Source organism: Bos indicus, chromosome 4, assembly GCF_029378745.1.
Source record: "Bos indicus isolate NIAB-ARS_2022 breed Sahiwal x Tharparkar chromosome 4, NIAB-ARS_B.indTharparkar_mat_pri_1.0, whole genome shotgun sequence".
Lineage (NCBI taxonomy): Eukaryota > Metazoa > Chordata > Mammalia > Artiodactyla > Bovidae > Bos > Bos indicus.
The window spans coordinates 5,886,746-5,909,932 of NC_091763.1; the positions used below are offsets into that span (position 1 = coordinate 5,886,746).

Consider the following 23,187-nt stretch of genomic DNA (forward strand, 5'->3'; position numbering starts at 1 on the left):
AAGATGAGAAAGGAGATTTTTAGATCTCAGGAAACAAAATGAGGTCCAAACAGTGTTATTTACAGATAATACAGGGATTAGAAATAGCAAGTAATAGAACATAAACTCCTGAAAATGGAATCACAAGATAGAAATAGTGAATAAATGTGAAAAGGGCAAAAAAAAAAAAAAAAAAAACCAACTTAGAGAAATGCTAACAGATATGGAAGACTGCTGCTAAGTCACTTCAGTCGTGTCCGACTCTGTGAGACCCCATAGATGGAAGCCCACCAGGCTCCCCCGTCCCTGGGATTTTCCAGGCAAGAACACTGGAGTGGGTTGCCATTTCCTTCTCCAATGAATGAAAGTGAAAAGTGAAAGTGAAGTCGCTCAGTCGTGTCCGACTCTTAGCGACCCCATGGACTGCAGCCCACCAGGCTCCCCCGTCCCTGGGATTCTCCAGGCAAGAGTACTGGACTGGGGTGTCATCACCTTCTCTGATATGGAAGATAAACTCTCCAATAAAAGGACGACCGGTATCTCTGAACAGAGATCATAACAGAGGGAACAAAATACATATTCATAAAAAAGAGAATTTCCAAGAAATGGAAAAGAAGGGAATCCCCAGATTAAAATGTCAGGAAATTTTTATTCAGAATGCAAAACACCAAGACACAACCTAGTTGTATTCAACTTTTAGGTTAAAGAAAAAACTCTTCAGGCACTCAGACAGAAAATGGAACTCTTGCCTTCAGTCATGATGGCAAAATCTAGAAAGTTCTAGACTGGGGGAACAAAGACAGTGACCAACCTCACTCATCACAATGTTCTTCAAGAAGAAAGGCAGCAGGCAGGCCTCCTCAAACACAGAAAAGTATATGGAAACAGAACTCCTGCAGGAGCTTATTGAACACAGCTGCTTGCATGCAAAGTCCGATGAATTAAGAGATCACTCAAAATAAATACAAATGGTAGTAAGGGTCTTCCCCAGTGGCTCAATGGGGAAGAATCTGCCTGCAATACAGGAGACACAGGAGACGCAGGTTTGATCCCCAGGTTTGGGAAATCCCCTAGAGAAGGAAACAGCAACTCCCTCCAGTATTCTTGCCTGGAGAATCCCATGGACAGAGGAGTCTGGCAGGCTACAGTCCACGGGGTTGCAAAGGGTTGGACACGACTCAGTGACCAAGCATGATAGTAAGAGGGCTGGGTCTGAGCCTCTCTTGAATGAAAACTTGGAGCTCTTTCAACCCCACCAGTACTGGGCCAGCTTGTACAGTAACAGCTGGGTTCCTACACACTCTTTCTGAAATTATATAAGAATATAAACTCAGCTTCTAGAGGTAAAGAGAGGTCTTAGAGGTCCATTTCCTTTTTGATTTTTGGTGTGGAAAAACCATGACAAGGGAGGAGTGGTTGATGAAAACCCCATCAAGTTGATGTGAGGGCAAGAGGCATTATTCTAGAAATAAACTGCCAAGCACCAAACTCTCGGGGAAACATCCAGCAGAGCGCACTGCTGGCTCAGAGCCCCTCTTTCCAATCTCCACTCTGGCACCCTCTACCTCGGTCCCCACCCAGCTTCTCCTATGTGGTCCACCTCTCCCCAGGGACTTCTTTTAACCTTAGTTTTGTTTGATCAGAGAGAGGGGTTCTGTTTTTTTTTTTTTTATATATATATATATATATTTTTTTTTTTTTTTTTCAACACAAAAACTATCTAAATCTCAATACAACACCTAAACTGTGCTCTCACTGGAGGTAGCTCAGCAGAGTTTCACCGATGGTAATTTGGTCTGAAGTCTCCATCAGCCACAGGGGCTGAAACACCCATTCACAAAGCCCTTGGCACCCTGTGGCTCAGCTGGTAAAGACTCTGCCTGCAATGAGGAAGACCTGGGTTCGATCCCTGGGTTGGGAAGATCCCCCAGAGAAGGGAAAGGCTACCCACTCCAGTATTCTGGCCTGGAGAATTCCACGGACAATGGAGTCCATGGGGTCGCAAAGAGTCAGACATGACTGACTTTTTTTTGGCATCCTCCAGTTTTCTGATCTGAAGAAGGAAGTGGTACCCAGCTCCCCAGGGCCCATGACGGTCCAAGCATCCTCAGACACACTTGCTGCTCCATCTCCCCTGGTTAAGGGGGCCCCATCCCCCCTCCACCACACACGGCCTCCTGGGAGGGGTGGGGGCCCTGCTCTCACTCTCACCTGCTGCCGCTTGAAATCCCACCCCCAGAAGTCAGTGCTCTGAGTCACCTCACTCCTTCTGCGCAGGAAGTGAGTGGCCTCCCCATTCTCACAGTCTAAAGGCTCACACTCCTGTGGGCGACTCCCCACACTCTGTCTCCGGCTGGTTCTTTGAAAAGTGTTTTTTAACTGATTCCTTCCTCCCATCACCCCTCCCAACTCCAAACCTACAAAAAAACCTCTAAATGGAGCCTTTTCTTCAGCGTCGGAGAGAGGCTGGAACCCAAGAACCTGGCCTCCCCTTGGGTCCTGTCCCCTCCTGCAGGTCAGCACCCACCCCAGGCCTCACTAACTACTGACCCCATTCTAGTACCATCCTCTCTCCTAACACACATTCCCCAGGTTCCCACGGGGCATCATTCAGAAAGTCCTTCAAAACGGACAGATCAAACCCAGACTGTCGATTCCCAGAACCTGTCAATGGCACACGTGTCCCCGAGTCCCCATGACTTGCGGTTTCCATCAGCCGTGTGGCCCCCACGTTCCTCTTTCACCAGCCTCTGCCCCATATCTTCCTCTTTCCAGGCCACCAAGGCCCCACGTTCTCCCATTTCCAATCAATTTTTGGCACCAGAGGTCTCTATTTTCCAAAAGGTGACTCCAGTTAAAGACGTGCCAGTGCTCTCTTCTGCCTGCTGGGTTAAAGCTGCATTTCTCACCTTGGCATTTGAAGGCCATTCACCTGTGACCAGAGCTGACTGGGGCTTTGCTACTCAGGGGATTCCCTGAGGGTCCGTGACTCACCCTGGAATCTGCTTCTCGAGCCTGTCCACATGTCCCCCTCAAGTCCCCAGCCAGCATCACCATTGCTCTGTATTTGTTCTGATCTGCCTAGAATCCTCCATTCTTCCACTGTGAAAAATGTGTAGAAATCCTCTTCCTAGCTCAAGGTCACTGTCAACTTCACTGACCCTCCCCTCCCCCATCCTCTTTCCAGATACCATCTTCACATTGAGGATTTTAAATGTTCTCACATCCTGATGTTACTCTATGTTCATAAAACCCTGTGTGTGTGTGCTTAGCCACCCAGTTGTGTCTGACTCTTCGTGACCCCATGGACTGCAGCCCACCAGGCTCCTCTGTCCATGGGGATTCTCCAGGCAAGAATACTGGAGTGGGTTGCCATGCCCTCCTCCAGGGGATCTTCCCAACCCAGGGATCAAACCCAGGTATCCAGCATTGCAGGCAGATTCTTTACTGTCTGAGTCACGAGAGAAGCCCATAAAAGCCTGTGAGATATGTAAAGGATGGAACTTGGGCGGCAGAGGAGAGTCATTTCCAAGGTGAGCTCACACCCTCAGGCTGAGCCCCAGCCCAGCGCCTCTCTACCCTCCCACCTGCCCAGGTGTTACCCTAGTTACACTTCCAGCGTCGGGGCTGGATGACACGGCTGTGGGTATGCCCACCATCTACACTGGAGGAGAGGGTTACCCCACTCTGACAGCACTGCACAGATACCAAGCAGGGAAAACGGCAATCGAGGCCGTGCCTACTCCTTGCTGTGCAGCTCGCGGACCAGTTGCCCTGCAGTTCTGTCCTTTTAGACTTTGAAGTAGCCCTTGTGGGGAGTATTATGAACTTTGGACAAAGGAGCCATTGAGGCTCAGCAAGGCTGTTGAGGCTGGGGGTCTGAGCGCTGTGCCCTCTGCCCTGGGCTCACTGATTAGCCATCCCCAATAGACAAAGAGCAGATCTCACCAGGTGCCCCAGACCTTGCAAAACCACCTCTAAGAACAGCCCCTGGGAGAAGATCTGGTATTATTTTTAAGAAGCCTATCGGAAAACCATTCCGAGAGACTTGAGAAATATTAAGCTTGCTGATTTTTGCTTTTTTTTTTTTTTAAAAAACGGGATATGTTTCCTTTCTTTTTCCCTCAACTAATCACCGTCTAAAGCACCCACATGGTTGTTCTTTTAAGAGACAGGAAACGTTTAACTCTTACCAACAAATTTCTGAGGCATAGAGCTCTTACGTTTGGCGACGTTACTTGCTAGTCTGTCCAGCACGAGGGAACGATCTGATCCCATCTTGCACAGATCTTCTGCCATTTCACTGTGATTAGTTTCTTCTTTAATGACTAAAGTCAAAGACAGTTAGAGAGACCAGTTTAGAAACGCTTATAGTCAAAGGATTCGGTCTCGTCATCCAGCGTTAAATCTGACATGTGTTAAGTGCCTACAAGAGCCAGGATCTTTGCGGAGATTATTTCTAATCTTCCCAGCAACCCTGCCAGCCACACAGAGGAGGATCAGAGCTGATGACACCTGCCTTATCCCCTAAGATCAGGGAACAAGCACCACCACTCTCCCCAGAAGCTGGACTGTGATTTTACAATTGTGTCCCGTTGACAAGTCCTCTTAACATTTCAAGTACTCCCCAGTACACTCACTCAGTCACTCCTGACAACAGCCCTCTTGAGAATGAAAGAATTCTCAGCTAGAAATGATCTAAGGGTCTGACTCTGTCACACTGAACAGAGATGTAGGAGAAACCTGGTCACAAGAATGCTGCAGCCAACCCTGGTGAGAGGGGGAAAGAACTCGGGAGTTCCTGGGCCCTGAACACAGCAACCTGGAAAGTCAACGAACAAGCGCTGTAGGAAGTCTAGAAATTGTGGAGATGAGAGGTGATCTAGGGAGTACTTCTAGCTGATTGTTGCTTTGCTACGTCATCCCTTTCTTTCCATAGTTGAAGATACAGCTATATATTCTGCATAGCCTCTCTGTGTACTAGTTTTTATGGTTGGACTTTCGGAAATATCAATTTTTCACCTCCTTGAAATTTCTCCTAATACACAAGAAGCTAAAAATCTAAACTGATTTTCTTCCTAATGGCTAATCAATTCTTCCCAAACCAGTTCTGCAGAGTTCATTGAAATCCCACTCCTCTGTGTGCCTTCCCTTCTTAGATAGGACATGCTGATTGATCACAGGGTCTCTGGAAGGTTTATCCATTTCTATTATTGATTTAGGAGAAGGAAATGGCAACCCACTCCAGCATTCTTGCCTGGAGAATCCCAGGGACGGGGGAGCCTGGTGGGCTACCATCTATGGGGTTGCACAGAGTCGGACACGACTGAAGTGACTTAGGATAGGATAGGATTATTGATTTATCTGTCTGTTCTTCAAAGAGGTCCAGCTGACAGCAATGTTTTAATATAACATTGGACATTACTTTTCTTCTTAAAAAATGCCAATTCCTCTTTTATTTTTCCACATACACTTTATATTATTCCAACAAGATTGACAAATTGACAAAATTTGACACCAATTTTGTGCTAAAAACATCCCATGACCCCAGAAGACACACGTGTAGCATCCAGGCCTTTCTCCCCCATGGCTCCCCTGTGTTTTCTGGCCCCAGCACAGCTTGTGAGGCCAGAAGCAATTCTGAGCATTTCTAAGCATTTTTTTCTTTAGCTTTTTTTTTTTTTTTTTTTTTTGCGGTACCATGAAGCTTAATGAGATCTTAGTTCCCTGCCCAGGGATTGAATCTGTGCTCCCTTCACTGGTAGTTCAGAGTCTTAACCACTGGACTGCCAGGAAAATCCCTATTTCTAAATTTTATGTTTTCATTGCTTCACAATCAATGCCACATTGAAAAAATATATTTCAAATCAGTTATTACCACCGGTAAATGTGATTTTTTTAGCCTTGGAAATGTGGGGTTTTTTATTAAATAGGTAAACATAATAGCCCACATCCTGATTTACAGGAGGGGTATGAATAAAACCCACAGAAGTCAATTGCACTGGTTGTGTTTCTGATCAAGCTAATATGCTTCCTGATGTGCTCATCCTTTTCTGCAAACACAGACTCTGTAGCCTGCCCAGAGTGCCTACAGCACCTTGAGCTGGGTTTCCTTTCTGCCAGATCATGGGCCTCCTGAGACCCTCAGAGCCACCACACACAAGTCCAGAGCTCCCAGACCACTGATACATTTCTTTCTAAGCTTCTAACACAATCTGTGCACCTAAAGGCTCAAGAGAAATTTATGTTTTCTATAAAGACATTGGGAAATTATAGCAGATGACCAGAAAGCTTCTTCATAAATAAAATCATATTCAGAAAAATTAAGTCTTGGCCATGTTTCATAAACTAGGCTTTGTCTTTACCTAAGCCCAAAGAATGGCCTCAACCTAAGGTGGACTGGAGGGGTTCAAGCCTGTTTCAGGGCCCATGTGCATGCTTGTGAGGCCGGGTCCTAGGAGGTGTGGGAGGGATGCACATGAGAAATGCACAGAAAGTATAGATCAACCGGCCACAGCCCAGTGAGGCCCTCACCTACTGCCTGCCTGCGCCTTGATGCAGCCTTGAAGGACCTTCTTCAAAGGGCTTTTATGGATCCTCCACCAGCATGAAGTTCACACGAGAAGCTTTCTCATCTCCTGAGAACAGGACTAAAAGCCACGTGTGGAATTCCAAACCATCTGACCCCCAAAGGGGATCAGTTCACATCTTAGGACTAAATGAATTCTGACCGTAGGGTACTATGTAATATATATATCCCTGACGTAGAAGCGTGTTGACATGGACACAGGAGACTCCAGCTCCAGGGAGTCCCTAATGTGTGCATTCGGGTGAGGGCATGATGCAGATCTCTGCTGAGAGCCTTTGCATGAGATCAGACAGGCAGGAATTGCCCAACTCCCACCTAAGAGACAAGCCTAAGAGGCATTCGGAAACAGAGTCAGAAAAAAAGCTTGCATCCAGGTCTCGGTGAAGGAGAAGCTCCTTGAAGCCCGCTGGACGTTAGGGCTTGTCTGCTTAGTCGTGAAAACAGTGGAGGCAACCAGTGAGCCCTGCAGGGCCTCTGGATCATCTTGCCATCCCAATTCCATGTGTGCAGTTTTGGAGGGAAATTCAGATTACTATCTCAGTAGAGTCCCCTGGACTGCAAGATCAAACCAGTCCATCCTAAAGGAAAAAAGTCCTGAATATTCACTGGAAGGACTGATGCTGAAGCTGAAGCTCCAATACTTTGGCCACCTGATTCGAAGAACTGACTCATTGGAAAAGATCCTGATGCTGGGAAAGATTGAAGGCAGGAGAAGGGGACAACAGAGGATGAGATGGTTGGATGGTATCACCGACTTGATGGACATGAGTTTGAGCAAGCTCTGGGAGTTGGTGATGGATACAGAAGCCTTGTATACTTCAGTCCATGGAGTTGAAAAGAGTCTGAGATGACTGAGTGACTGAACTGAACTGATCTTCAGTAGACTTGGCATGGTATATAATATGTCCTCAGTAAATATTTGTTGAGTAGATAAATGACTTATTTAATCATTCATTAAAAGCACTGACTTCCAATACCCATTTTTTAACCGAAAAATGCAATATCAAGTATTTACATTTTATTTTAAAGGACTATAATCATCTTCTCGTCCCTTAATCTCCTATTCGAGGGTTTGGCCACAAACTGATAAATTATTATTATTATTATTAATATCTACTTTCCTCTCTTCCACCAAGCTACAATGCCTTTATGTTCTAGAAATAGACCTTAGACTTTGAAGGAAGTTAAAAGATAACTTGATGCAGTCTCCCCATTTTACAGGTGAGAAGATTAAGGCCCAGTGAAATCAAATGTTGGACCCAGATTGACCCCAGATCAGCGGGGGACATGGTACTAGGACCACAGCATCCTACTCCTTGATGCCAAGACTACTCAATTTTTAGGACTTTATTCTGACATTGACTATTCTTTTCTCTGATCTCAGCTGCCATTAGTAATCTGAGCATTACTGAATTCGCTTAATAGCACCGAAGCACACTTAAAAATGGGGCTTCCCTTTCAGTCGGTAAAGAATCTGCCAGCAGTGCAGGAGGCCTGGGTTTGATCCCTGGGTCAGGAAAACCCCCTGGAGAAGGAAATGGCAACCCACTCCGGTATTCTTGCCTGGAGAATCCCATGGACAGAGGAGCCTGGTGGGCTACAGTCCATAGTGTCACAAGAATCGGACATGACTTAGCAACTAAAACCACCACCCCACTTAAAAACAGGATAGTAAGCCTCATGTTATACGTATCTAATCCAAATAACAAAATAAAATAAATGTTAACATTTAAAACTAATAACCTGAGAGCTCCCTGGTGGATTTTTCTTTATGAGCCATTTATTAAAGTCAGAAAGCTGAATGAGGCTTGATAAAATCTCAACTATTCATTTAACATCTACTCCTCCATCTGGTGCTAGTAGTTAAGAACTTGCCTGCCAATGCAGGAGATGTAAGAGATGAGGGTTCAGTCCCTGGGTTGGGAAGATCCCCTGGAGGAGGGCATGGCAGCCCACGTCAGTATGGCTGCCTGGAGAATCCCATGGACAGAGGAGTCTGCTGGGCTACACTGCATAGCGTCGCAGAGAGTCAGACACGACTGAAGTGACTTAATATGTATGTACACCTCCATCCAACAAGGATTTTTCCAGCAGTCATGCTAAATGAGCAGTGTTTTGAAAGAGGTGAACTTGAGCTGATCTATCTATAAATTTCATGTCTTAGAAAATCAGAAAGGTGCTTTTGACAATACTGCTGTACCCTTGAGTAAATTCAGCCCTTTCCATACTCTCTCTGTTAACACCTTTCACTTCAGCTTGTCTCCAATCAGAGCCAAACATCTTGAGATGCAACAGATACCCAGCAAAGCATCAGAGCACGAGGGAAAAAAGAAGCTTCCCTCGAATCCCGTGCCAGCTGCAGGACCACAGACAGTCAGGGTCTTTCAATTCCCCATGTGCCAGGCAGGTGCCAACACCGATGAATCAAAACTTGGCCTGAACACTCTTATTTGATCCACTTCATAAAAAAAAATCATTTTTATAGCCAGATTTCACATCTTAGCACAAAGAAGCAATCTATACTCCTAGGTTAAAAAAAACCATCAAAAAGAAAAAAAAAAAAAAACAGAAAAGTAAAAACCTGAGACTTTCAAGGGTCGCTATGGTGATGGACAGGGAGGCCTGGCCTGCTGCGATTCATGGAGTCGCAGAGTCGGACAGGACTGCGCGACTGATCTGATCTGATCTGATGATCGTAGAAGCTGATCCAGATTTTGGGAGGGAGGGGTTTCATGAGCACGTGCTCCCTGGCGAGAGGAAGTCTGGGAAGGCTGGGGAGCAGGAGGCAGTGCTAGTGAGACTTGAGTGGCCGGAGCCGCCCCTCCACCCCCGCGCGGGCGGGGGCGCGCGGCGCGCGGCAGGCAGCCTGTGCCCTCGGAGCTTACCTGGGTACAGCGTGCCTGGGAGGCCCATGCTTTGCAAGTAGTTGTGGCAGCGCTCTTTGTGTTCCTCTAAAGAGCTTCGCTGTTTATAGCTTCGGCCACAATATCCACATTTGTGAGGCTTACCAACTGCGGGAGACACAATGGAGTTCGAGACCCCGATTAAAGAGCGGCCATACGTGTCGTGGGAAGGCATGCAATATACTTCTTATCAAAAAGGCAAAAAAATAAAAAAAAAACACAACCCCTCTATTCTTGAGAGCTAAAAGTATTATGGACTCAGTTACGATGACTGAATTTAAAAATGTGAGTGATCAGGGGTTTCCTGATTGTACCAAGAACTCCTGTCGCCTTTTTTTCTTTTTAACTTGTTCACTGTCCGGCCTACCAAATTCTCTCCTACTTAAACCATGAAGTCTGTCTTTTAACTGAAGAAAACAAACCACTGCAGTCTGATACCAGGGATGCCCAACACCAAGGCAGAGATGTGCGGAAGATGTACCCACGCTGGCAGGATAATATACACAAGTCAGCCTCTTGTCCACTTCTACACCACGGGCCACGTCTGGCATGACATTGGTGCCGGATTTAATGCAATCAAAGTGAATTCAACTCCTAAATTAGTCTGAAACTAATAATCTGAGGTCTGGAAGAAACCACAGTGGATAAACAGACTTTAATGAAATAAGCATTCTGTTCCCAAAATGTATTTTCTGGTTCTAACTTGGAAAAGCTCTATTTTCTCCCTTCAAAGACCCTTAGAATAGTGTGGCTTCTTTTCAATAGTGCACCCTGTCCAGCAGAATTCACTATGAAGGAGGAAGTGCTCTCCCCCTGAGCTGTCCAATGCAGCAGCCATGAGCCATGTGTGAACACTGATTGAAGTATGGTCTGTGCCACTAAGAACAGAAATTTGAACTCTAATTTTAAGTAATTAAAAAGTAAATCGCACCTATGGCTTGTGGCTACTGTATTGAGTAGTGTACTTCTATACACAGTTTAGTTCTCCACGAATTTTATTGAGTGGTATTTTGGGAAAAGACTAGCACAAATCCGCATCATACCTACATTTAAAGATTATAATAGATAGCATTTTAGGAGATGAAATGGATAAAGGATATACTATTAATTTCCATCCTAAAGCCAGAATCTTCTCATTCTTTCCTGCTCATATTGTTAGATTTCACATATTTGAGAGTATTATGTCAAAATCTATGCCATCCACATAGGAATGTTTGGTGAAATGGCTTAACCAAAGCTTGTATTGGTTAAATCTCTTACTTAGGTGAACAGAAGCTGCAGTTTAAGACAACCAGGATGAAAACCAAAATTTGACTTCTGGAACATTTACTAGTGGGGAAAAAGAATAATTCTTTATCTGGAGAGAGTGCTGTATCCCTAACATCAGAGAAACAACACTGAAATATACAATGTTGCTTAAAACTGCACTTTTTGTTGAGTATGCCCTTTAGAAACTAATAGAATAAATATAACTCACTCCATGTCCTTTCCTGGAAACACTGTAACTTCAGCAAATTCCTGTACATGTGGCCTGAAAACCCATTTCTATCTGAATACCCATTTCTGTCTGAGTATATGATTGACTTTAACTCTGGAACACACTTCAGTTCTTGGAAGCAACTGAACTACAGTGTATCTTAAAGTGTAGCCCACTATTTTGTAGGAAGGAAGGTCAGGAGCCAAGCTTGCAACTTCCAAAGAAAGCAGAGAAGAAGGGAGGGGGACCCCCCCCACACCATTCCAGACCACCCTCTTATTAGTATGGGACAAGTCCTATAGCCGGAATCTCAGGCCAACACCAGTTGCCAGGGAAAGCTACCAAGTTCATGGCAGTTTTTAGTGGGATGGGAGTGCAGCCACTTCACAATGGAATGGAACACAACCTCACTTAGGTTTGTAGACAAAGGCTGACATCTTCATTTTGTTCCTACGAAATCATCTTGTAGAACCTAAATCTCTGTTGTGTTCTTTCTTCCCCCAGGAGCTGTGTGTCAGCGGCACTTTCTGATGGCAGAATCACCAGCAGCCCTGGATCAATGATAGTTCTCCCCCTATAATTTTATCTACTTGCTCATCAGTGAATCCTTAATGGAAATAAACTGTCCAAAGCCTATGACTATCTATATGGTTAGCCATACTTGGAGCAGGACACCATCATGCCACAAATGAAATAAGCAGGAATGGAGCCAGAATAACCTAAAACACAGCACTAGATGTTTCTAATTTCACCACACGACTGATATACAGAAGAGATTTCTGTTGCAAACCAGAGTGACCTGGGATGACCAGGGTAGGTGTCAAGCTAAGACTGAGTCTTTGCTTTTTCTACCAAAGGGGTGCTGTGTATCCTACCAACTCCAGTGCAGCATCACTACCAACTTTGATGGTGTTGGCTTGACTCTACCAGAAGGGTACTGGAGAAGTGGCTCTGTCCCAGACTTCCTGGTGGGCTCTGTAAACAGACGGTGTAACTGTCACATCTGAAGCCTATAGGGACCCTGTAAACCTTCACCTCTCAGGGGACAACACATGCACTCCTTATTATCCACGTTGCAAGCATCCAAGAATGCTCACTGTCACGGCGTCATCGTCCCACTTTGGGGAAATGCCGTCTTCCTGTCCCCTGCAGCAAAGTCCTCCCAGCCCTCAGCAGGGCCCTGGCCCAGGGTCACCCACTGATCTCCTGCTGTGGGAGGAGCCATTGGCTTCAAGTGGCTCCTTTCTCAGGAGATTTTAGGATGCTCGCCCACACCACACCATCCTGGATTTCTAAGAGCACCTAGGAGCCTCCTCTATGCTGATGGTCAGGAAGGAGGTCAGAACAAGGAGAGATGGCTGGGCCGAGCACTTGAGAACCAGACCAGCAGCCTGCCCCCCACAACTGTCTCCATGGCCTTCCGATGAGTCCCTTGGGGAGGACATCCCCCCCATACTCATAAATGCCCCCCAGCCCCCTTTCTAGGACCACTCACAGAGCCACACGTTCACTGGGAACTTTTCCAAAGGTGAACCCAGAAACCCCTCCCTGGAGACCTGCTGCCTCCTCCCTGTGCCCCTGCCATCCCTTCACATGCATCGTGGCACCTGCTACACACTGGGGCTTTGCTGTCTCTTCCCTGGGGAGCTCGACAAATGTGTGAAGGCTTCAAACCCTGGCCTTAACTACACTCTCTTCCCATGGGGGAGAGACCACCTGAGTCCAGGCCAACCTTCTCCAAGGACATGCACCCCCTCCTCCGGGCCAGGGGCCTCTTTGAGGTGCTGCCCTGGGGGTGATGGGGAGCTGCTGGTCTAGGCGGTGAGCTCCCTGAGGGCAGGGGAAGGGCGTGATGTCAGATGCCCCCAGGGACAGCACACAGGTCTCACCCTGTCTTCCTCTGACCTGGAAGAAGACCGGGCCACTGGATCATGGAACACCAAGGAATTTTCTATAGAGGCAGGAGATCTAGTATAATCAGAGGTTGATCTGGGCTCCCAGGCTGGAGCACTCCAAATACTGTGGAGCATTCACAGATACCATCGTCTCACCGAGACCCCAATTACCTGGATGGGCTTACAACATTCTGGTAACAGCTCCAAACTGGCCTCTCCCACCGGGGCCTCAGTCAGCCTCTGGTGTGACTGCTACACTGGGTCCCTTTGGGCCCATTTGGCGGTGCACCAGGCGACACCTTTGCAAAGAAAACTATCCCCATGATGACCCCCGACATGCTCGGCCTTAAACAGCAATGAGGGTGTCTTCACAACGATCATGGAGAGATGTGTTTGGAAACTTTGGGGCATTGGCTGCAGACTCAGGACAAGGGCAAGCTGGTAAAATCTTTGCAAAGAAAAACCCACTTACCTGAAAAATGGGATGAGGAGGACTCTTAAAATATTCTAAGAGGAGACGTGTGTGTGTGTGTGTGTGTGTGCACGAGCGTGTGTAATATTTCCCCACCCTTCTCCTCTGGTTTGTTGGGAGACCAGAGCACACGGCGGGAGGGAGCTGATGCTCTGACTGGGTGCAGCCAATGCCCAGGGGACTGGCCCTGGGAACAGGGCTGCCCAACAGGGAGCCAGGTGCCCCTGAGCTGAGCCGCCTGCGCCCACCCAGGGGACCTACCGGAGTGTGTCCTCAGGTGGCCGGTGAGGGCATCCCGCCGGCGACACGCGTAGTTGCAGAGGTGGCACTTGAAGGGCTTCTCCCCCGAGTGCAGCTTGATATGCCGGAGCAAGTTGCCTTTCTGTGTGAAGGAGGCCCCGCACTGGTTGCACTGGAACGGTCTCTCTCCTGGGGGGACAAGAAGGAGAGCGGTGAGAGCGGAACTCGGCAGGGACAGAGGAGGACACGGCGAGAAAGTTGTTTCCCACGGGCCTGGTGACTTCCACCGGCTGCAGGTTTGATAGAACATGAGGCTTTCAGACTAAACCTGCCAGTTCCTTAACGCTTCACTGGTTGGGTCAATTTGATCTGAAAATCTAATTTTTTTCCCCTAAATCAGAATGGCACATCACAATGCAAATTCAAACTCATTTAAATAAAGTGACTGCAACATTTTGTGATGAAGAGCCACTCTTCCTGATCAGCAGTTTTGGAATAAACCAATATCCAATTTTGCGTGTTGTGGCATTTGGTGGGGGTTTTAATGTGGCTTTTTTCAAAGGGTCTTTAAAATATGCCACTGAAGCAGCAAAATAAAAAGGAAACTCATTAAAAATGCATTTCAGGATCACAAGTTCATTTCAGCGTTACATTCTTATATTTAAATGAAAGGCACTTCATTATAACAGTTATAAGAACTTCTTTTCATTTACATTTTCCCTGTATTTTCCCTTTCAATTTCTTCTCCATTACCTGTCTGTCCCTATGCAGGCAAATCAGGAAAGAGACAGACAGAGTGTGAGGGTGGGAGGGAGAGAAGGAGAAAGACTGAATAAAATGAGAAGTTGAGAAACTGGAGGGACGGTTTCCATCATCCAAAGAGAAGTCCTTAATCTCTGTCAAAATCTGAGCTGCACTGAGGGTTCTGGCTTTTTCCTTTGCCTCCTAATCCTGCAGCCTTGAAGCCAGTATGAAGTCTATCTGTATCTATTGAAGTCAGTTCTATTTTCAGTACAGATATTCTAAGAGATGAAATTCAGTTATTATTGGGAACTCTTTCGGGAGCAGAACCGCTGGAGTGGTCACAAAAACAACAGAACAAAACAAAAAACCCACTGAGCTTTCTGCTGTGCGTCAGCTCATGTCCCCAGACTCTGAGTCCAACAACGGGATGGACAGGCCACTGCGGTCAAGAAATATGCTATTGACTAGTCACAGGTCTCAGAATCTAAAATCAGTGAATATTTAACTCTCACTTAAAACAGGGATACATTTGTCATGTTTAAGTAAACATCAAAACTCTTTAAAAAGTGCTTTTTTTTTTTTTAGACAAAAGGCTTTGTATGACCATGATATCTGGTATTGAGATACCATGAAAATGCACTTCCTAGTAACAACTTTACCTTAGGGAAGAAGAATGTGTTAAAATGTATTTTAACAATTTTCCCAATCGATCTGCATGATTTTGGTGAACAAGACGGCACTTATCAAGAGCGATCAGAAGTGCATCTGGTACTATATCTACACCAGATTAAATTTAGAAGCCTGTGTTGGCATCTGAATTTCAAGATTATCATCATTCTTAAGAGGGAGGGATAGATGTGCTACTGGAAAAACTGAAGCGAACTTACAATGATATTCAGTTATAGACCATTTGGAATCCTGACAGTAACAATATATTCGTAATTTTCCAAAGTCTGTATCTAGATTGGATCTGACTGAGCAGAGGAAGTCCAGCAGGTGGAAAGGTGATGGTAAAAGTAACACTTCCTCAGTCTCTGAGTTACAAGCCCACACTAGATGAGGAGGTTACAACAGCTAGTAGCCAGCAGAACCAAGGAGCATCTAATAGACATTGTTAATTTTCGACTAGAAACACTTCAGGGCCTTCCCCCACACGTGTGTGTGTGACTGCGGTCTTTAGCTCCAAGCAGATGGAAGAAGGAAGAAGAGTCAGGGTGACCGGCAGGGCGGACCCTTAGGGTGAGTGTTCTGGAGAGCTAGGCGGTCCAATGCCATGAACATGATCATGACAAGGATGTGGACCGTTCCTGGTGACCAACGTGCCTCGGTGTGACCCGTGCCCATGTGACATGCCCCCTCTATGCTGATGAGGTGCTGGGCGCCTGGCTTCTCCTGAGGTCTGAAAGGATGCAGGGAACACTGCCATCCAGCCAGTGTTGTCAGCGGAGAAAGGACAGATGGTTACAGTCATGAATCCCTCCAGCAGAACAGGGCAGGCAGGAAAGACAGGGGCCATGACTTCGAGAGTGAAATTTGTCTTCTAATTTGCTCTCATGTAGCCTGCTGGGCCTGGTGTCTTAATTCCACTGGCAAGCTTTCCTGGAAATCTATTTGTTTCTGACTGTTGTGCCAGCATGAATATGTAACATGGGGCCTGGGGACTGGAAGAGAGCATTCCCTGAAGCCATGACACGGAATTCAACTCAATGTGGCTTCCCTTTGGAGGTGTTAGCAGGAAAGGGCCCTGGAGCCAGAAGGCAGAACTCAGCTCATGATACCTGGTCCTTCTGCTGCCACTGCCAACTGCTTGCCCCTACAGCATGCAGCTGATGGCGAGTGAGCCCAAGTTCCTCCAAGGCTGTGCTCCCTTTTATTTAATTGGGATGAGGAGTTTTGTATCATTAATTCAAAATTTAGTCTGTAATCTCACTGACTCTGTAATCTGTCATTTCAGGGACTCTCTGAAGAACGCCTAAGCTTTTTTTCATAATTTGATTGGGTCAAAAAGAAAGTCCATGGACACCTACATCATAAAATTTCTGATCCTGTATCCGAAGAAAGTGAATTTATAAATATATTGAACCATAAGGATTTGCCTGGGCTTACTGCAGTCATGCCTTGGATCAGCAATCAGCATGCTGCTGCTACCGCTGTTTAGTCACTGAGCCATGGACAACCCCATGGACTCCAGTCCACCAGGCTCCTCTGTTCACGGGATTTTTCCAGGCGAGGATACTGGAGTGGTTGCCATTTCCTTCTCCAGGGCATCTTCCTGATCTGGGGATTGACCCAAGTCTCCTGGTTGGCAGGTGGATTCTTTGCACTGAGCCACCTGGGAAGCCCAGCAGCGAATGTGAGGCTATGTTTACAAAGCCTAATGGTTGCACCTTTTCACCTACAGATGGGCACAGAGCGGGCACAGGGCTGGACAGGATAACCACAATTCAGACATTTTTATTGATGCTTCCCATTAAAAACCCTATCATTTAGAACCAGGATGCTACACATCTGCATGGTGGGGTTCTCCCTGCATTACACGCTCCTCTCCTAACAGCCTCCCTCTGATTCTCCCGGGAGCCCTCTGAGGTTGGCAGGAAGGTGTTACTATGATGTTTGAGTTAAAAAAAATGAAATTGAGCAGCAAAACTGGGGAAGCGAAATGACGGCATCAGCGGACCACTCAGATGAAGGCAGCCACAGCCCTCGTGGTGCTGGTGATGAGGGCGGTGGCCCTGGGCAGGCGAGTCTTCCAGAAGGAAACCCGGTGTGCCCAGCCCACTGGGTGACAGCAGGTGCAAGTCCAGGCTCCCCGATGAAGGGTCCTCTGAAGTGGCAGTTTCCGGTTCACTATAAGCTGCACCTTGAGCCACCTACAGACAGTCTGGGTCCCAGCATCCTCTGGGTCTGGACTCCTGTCTGCATTTTCACAGGACCTCCGGTGAACTTTACCTTTGGGAAATGCTGCTTTTAGGGAATTCGGGGCAGGGCTGGGGATTAGCAAAGCCTGCCTTTCTGATACATTCCCCTCTGACCCCACGAATGCGGATACTTTGTAGTGTGTCTACTCAAACCTAGTTTGGCCAACATGTTGCTATTTCTATAAATACCAACCTACCACTATATCTATGCAAAGCAGAAAAGCATCATGAAGGCAATCCAGGAGTTCCTTGTTTCAGGTTTTGTTTTTTCCTTTTTAATAGAAATCAAGCTGGAATCATACAGCTGATGGTCTCTAAGTCCCTCTTTTTGGAATGAACTGTTCCGTTAGCGACACACTCCATGTGTTGGTGCTTATCTGGCACGTAGCCATTATTTGTGGGCAGAAGTGGGCAGCAAACAGACAGTCTACTCTGCATATCTATACTTGGAAGGTTTATCATTAAATGCAATTATTCTTTTTACCAGGGCAGGCAGTCATTATAATCTGGCCATTTAGTATGCCAGCATTTCATTCAGTTATCAAATATTTATTGAAGAGAACTTTCACTGTATAGTGAGGTTTTACTTGATTTACAGGAAAGTAATTCATTTGTGAGGTCTATTTCTCTGCCAGGAATGAATTAACATGGGTCCCAGTGCATCCTGTAAGGGGTCTCTCACCACATAACTTATGTTCACTTTAATTTCCACCTCCCGACTACTCTCCTGTGAGCTTCCCTTAGGGCTAGATGTGCTGGGGATTGTTCATGGGATAATTGGGGGATTGCCAGGCACATTAGGGAAAACAAAGTTTGCTAAACTGTAGAAGTTAAGTTTTTATCGAAAATGAATGTTGATTGAAAGTAGACATATTATACAGTTTTTCCAGATGGATGACAACCAAAAATCATTTTGGGAACTGCCTGATTCAAATATACAAATGACAACTCTACAAAGATCCGCATTTCCTTACAACCCAGCTGTTTTGCTCCACGAATTTTCTGAGTTCCTGCTTCATTTTTGATAATCAGATAAGTGTGTGGCCCAGGGAAGAATCACATGAGGTCGCGATGTTCATCTTCTTCCTCACTTCCCTGAGCTAGATTACGAAACTCACTTTGCCTTCTCAGTCTGCTGTTTTGCCAGTTTGCTAGTCTCCTCTTGTGGAGAACAGTGGAAGACCCTGGCTTTAAGATAGCCTAATCCTAACCCTAACCACAGCCCCTCGCCAGTACCCCTGGGCAGCAGGGGCTCAGGTTATGTTTATGTCCAAACTTTCAGTGATCACTGGAGTTGGCACATTTATTATGCTTTTTCCACCTTTAGAGCAGAAGAGTAAAGTTTCTATTCGGTTCTAAAGACTATGCATGCCGTTAAAGGTAAGGTGTGCCCTGTTAATATTTTATTTTGAAGACTCTTTAGGGCCGCTCGCGACACTTCCGGTGGGGAAGCACGTGACTGGTCGTCCGCCATGACTGCACTCGGGGCACCCGGGCGGGGCAGAATGTAGACCTTTTGTCTCCAGCCCCCAGTGTGGGAACATGTCAGGAGCTTGGGTGCAGCCTTCAGTTTGCACTCCTTCATTTCTGGATCCAGAATACTTTCTCTTCTGCTGCCAAAGCCTCCATCCCCCACATCCGCTAGGTCGGGGGTTTAGGTATTAAATTCTTTACCAATTTGAGAGGGTCTCCTGCATTGCAGACAGAGTCTTTACGGTCTGAGCCACCAGGGAAGCCCTCATATGGGAGCTGGTGGCAACCAAACCATCTCGGTGGGAGTGTCGCCTGGGAGGAGAAGCCTTCTGAAAACAAAGTCTTTCTGAAAGACTATACTTTGCTGCTATTCCATCAGGATTCAATGAGTGTTTCTAAGAATCAAGTCCTGTTAGTACGAATACCCCCAACATGCATCTCCCATTCCTGGTTTCTCGGTGGACAATCTGAGGAGTGGATTTCAGGGCATCAGTCTCTTACTCTGTTTGGTTTTCTTATGGGTGGACCATCTGGCACAGCCCCGCCGCCCCTATTTAGCGAGCAGAACCTCAGGCCCTTGTCAGAACTTGCACACCTGTTACCTTTACCTTTCTGTTTATAGCTTTAGCTTAGAGGATCGAATTGGTGCATGTTTAGAAATCCTTCTGGATGAACAGGGAGGCTACACCTCGCTCAGGACACTCGGCCAGGAGGGGCCTTGCCCTCTGCGACACTCGGCCGGGAGGGGCCTTGCCCTCTGCGACACACCGCGGGCCCCTCAGGGCCACCGAAGGAGGAGCTACGCCAGGCCTTACCAGTGTGGCTTCTCTTGTGGACCATGAGCACATTGGGGCCGATGCAAATGATCCCACAGACATCACACTTTAGTTTGCCGTTAGGAAGTCGAATGCCTCCAGCTCCTGACAAAGCTTTGCTGCCTTGGACACTGTGCGAGCCATTCATTTTCTCTCCGGAGGCATCGAGCATCCGCAAGTCCTCCGCACACTCTTCCCCATTCACTTCACAGGCACGCCCATTCTCTTCATCACTCTGAGTCTCTACTTTAACATTACCGGCTGAAAGAGACAATACAACACAGGGGCCGCTCAGTGTCAGGCAAAAACAGAACAGCACCGCCCAGCAGCGAAGCGACCCAGTGGGAGCGACAGCTTCCAAACACAGGTTCTTAGCACCTTATCCCGGGGACAGCAGCCTGGCCTGGACCCGTCCGCCCACAGGGGGCTGTGACGTGTGGCAGTCGGCATCTCGGGGCTGGGTCAATTGCCTGCCCTTTCTGTAGGTCCAAATGGCAGAGGGTGAAGAAGTGTGGAAAAGCTATTTATAAATTCTCACTTTAGATTGGGGGGGCATGGGGGGCTATCACAGGGTAAGGTCACCAGGTCCACCGTGACAGCCCCTCTGGAGTGACCAGAGGCCAAGTCCAACACCCTGTGAGCCAGCAGAACCCCTGATCCCAGAAGATAAGTGATCGTCAAGTAATCCAGCCCCCACGGGTGGGGGCCCTTGTTTGGCAAAACCCCCTGAGAAGTGCTTATCTAGCTGAGAAAGTCCCCTTAAGCATAAGGATAACCATAAGCTTCCTTTCCTTCATTCATTCATGTGTTAATAAATGTGGGGACAAAACTCAGCAAACACACCCTCAGATTTCTGTCTGCAGATTCCTGAAAGAATTTTGTCTGTTTCTTTGGCACATGACCACTCTAAACCCTTCTTATTCTGTAGTGATAATAAAACCTGTATCCTAAAGTAGGGCCACGAGCCTGAGGGTTCTTCCAGTTGCTCAAGGGTTGACTGGGATGGTCTGTGAATGTAAACAGATCTGTACTAGCTTTTCAGAAAGAAAGACTCGTGTGTGGGCATGGGGAGGGAGAGCAGGGGAGGTGAAGGGCTCTGGGTTATGATACAATAACCACTGTCCACTTTGCATTGTTGCTTCCTCAGCATCACATTTAGGGTCATTATTTCTGTCATTCGTGTGTTTTCCTTGGTAAAGAAAACAGATATTTGGTTTGCACTCTTCTGAAACAACGACTGATAAGGGATGGCTGAGTCCAACACTGCGATGACCAGGAGAAACTGCGGTTACACTGAAAGCCCTCGTGTTCCTCACAGTCTCTACAGATGAACAAGAGGAAGGAGGTAAATTGTGCCAAGTAAAATAATCAATGAGATAGACAGCAACCATGACTACAAAGTTTTTGATTGGCGTTGTGAATCAGTGGTTCTCCCACTATGGTCCCTGGACCAAAAGCAAGTCCCTGAGAACGTGCTGGCAAGAGCAGACTTTGGGGTCCACCTCAGACCCACTGAACGAGACCCACCCCGAACCCACCCCCTTGGACACATCCACTTCCACTGGAGTCTGAGAAAGCCTGTGCTAGGAACAAGCTGGTTGGACTCAACACAGTTCTCGTGATTGGCAAGCTCAGAGCTGGGACTCTGAAATCAGAATTCCTGGTTTGGAATCTCAGCTCCATTCTTTATAAATGCTGAGATCTGGTACAACACATGTACCTGCTCTGTACCTCAGTTTCCTCATCTGTAAAACTGGAGATTGTCAGCACCGGCCCAACTGGAGCTTTGAGAGAATTGAGGGGGTAAAGAGATGGCTCTCTGCCATCGGGACCCACAGCCGGTCCCGGAGGCAGACTGTGGGCGGCACAGGTAAAGTGCGTCGGGAGTGAACAGGATGAGAACAGTGGGAATGGAAAGTGAGGGACGGATGTCATCTTAAATCTCACAGATGCCCTGACGCCAGAGGTCTTGACACTCATCTGACAGTAGTCCATGAAGGCGGGACTTTGTCATTTTCTGCCAAGTGACATTTTCTCTGAGAACTGTATTCGTAGACTCAAGAAACCAGGAGGCTGAAAAGGCCTGAGATCCTTTTTGTAAATTACCCTCCGATCACTGTGGATCCTCTGGTATGGTTTTATGTAGATGTATTCAGCACCACAACAGGCTAAGTGCAAAGAAGAAAATTCAGTATCGTGTGATATTCTAGTTTTATGAAAAAAAAATAGGAAGCCCCCCAATTTGGGGGTCCCCAGATCCCTGAGCAAGGTCAGGGGAGAGTAAATCACGGGGACTGGACAGAGGGTTGGAGTCACATGGAGACACATGGAGTCACAGGAGCCAGCAGGCACATACTGGGGATGCAGATCTGGAAGCTGCCTGCACTTGGGGGAGGAGGGGAGGGGGAGAAATTCAAGGCCAGACGGTCACAGAAAGGTCTGTGGCAAGTGAGAGGGGAGCCGGGGGTGGAGGTGAGACCCAGTGGGCCACACATCAGCCACTGGCTCAGCAGATTCAAGCATGTGTGAATTTTCTCTCCGTGTGAGGGGGAAGTTCCTATCTCTCTGTGGACAAATGCACCTTAGGTGCGTGGGAAAGGTGCAGAGACGCCCCCAACCCAAGGCGGGTGTCCACGAGGAAGGGCTCTCGCCTCACGGGGAGGTGAATGCAAGTGGCGGTCGTATTATTCTTGTACATGACGGAAATCAGGGCAGGGAACTGTCTTAACATGTGGCAAACACAGATCCGATCTCAAGAGTTGAAATCTAACATACATCCATGTTCAGTTCAGTTCAGTTGCTCAGTTGTGTCTGACTCTTTGCAACCCCATGAATCAGGTCCACATAAGGCAGAAGACACACTGGAGAAACACAAGCTCAGACAGGGCGTTTTGGCTTCACTTCTGTAAATGTGAAAGTGGCTTCAGGGGTTTTACGTGATGGTGAGCTTGACTAGCGACGTGGCCCAAGGACAGTAGATGCTGCAGGCCTGGGGGCCCGTGTCACTGGCCTACAGAGTCTCCCTGCCGCACAGGCTGGAGCCTCCTTTAAACAGGGGCACACAGTCCGGAGCGGGTCAAAAGGAAGCCCATTCCTAGATGTCAAGGGGCCCGGATGTGCTGGGCTCAGACACAAGCCTCAGGCTGAGAGCAGAAGTGCCCCCCGACCCCAGGTTCCTGAACGAAGGGAAGCAGGAGGAAGACAAAAGGGAGCCTGGAGGTCCTTCTGAGGGGGATCCCTGCTCTGGGAGCCCTCCACACTGCTGGAGGACAGAAGGCAATGCCTGGAGCGTGGTGGTAGTGGGCAGCTCTGGCAGCCAGGCTTCCACTCAAGGCACCAGAGGGGCAGGTGCGGGTGTGGAGAGCCTGCCCCTGCATCTTGTAGGCCTTCCTGGGAAGGCTCTTGGGTCTGAGAGCTGGTGGGTCCGTGGTTTTGAACTGCACACCCCGGAGCACTCAAGGGCACCAGCCTTTGCTCAAAGTGAAGGAGGAGACTGGGACCAACTTCGGCCATCCGCAGGTTCACACCCAAACACTCCAGAGCCCACCCAGAGACAAGCAGGGCCCCTGCACCCTGTGTGAGAAGGCCATGTGATCAGCCCTCTCTTATTTTCTTCCTCAGGCCCATCCTGTCATCAATTCCAGGAACCAGTCATCCTTCCTAACTTGCATTTAGTGTTCCG

General features: G+C 47.5%; 1 protein-coding gene across 19 annotated transcripts in view; it reads right to left on the bottom strand.

The window, feature by feature from the left end:
* The window catches only part of IKZF1 (IKAROS family zinc finger 1), a 102,711-nt gene that overhangs the window by 12,933 nt on the left and 66,591 nt on the right, over positions 1–23,187 (bottom strand). For 10 of the 19 annotated variants that reach the window (XM_070787445.1, XM_070787434.1, XM_070787429.1 and 7 more), the window contains 4 exons: positions 19,506–19,766; positions 13,577–13,744; positions 9,454–9,579; positions 4,173–4,307 (listed from right to left, as the gene is read on the bottom strand). In XM_070787445.1, the coding sequence (XP_070643546.1) occupies positions 4,173–4,307; positions 9,454–9,579; positions 13,577–13,744; positions 19,506–19,766 (690 nt within the window). The remainder of the gene's footprint in view (positions 1–4,172; positions 4,308–9,453; positions 9,580–13,576; positions 13,745–19,505; positions 19,767–23,187) is intronic. The other 9 variants (XM_070787437.1, XM_070787440.1, XM_070787430.1 and 6 more) reach the window with 8 other exon arrangements.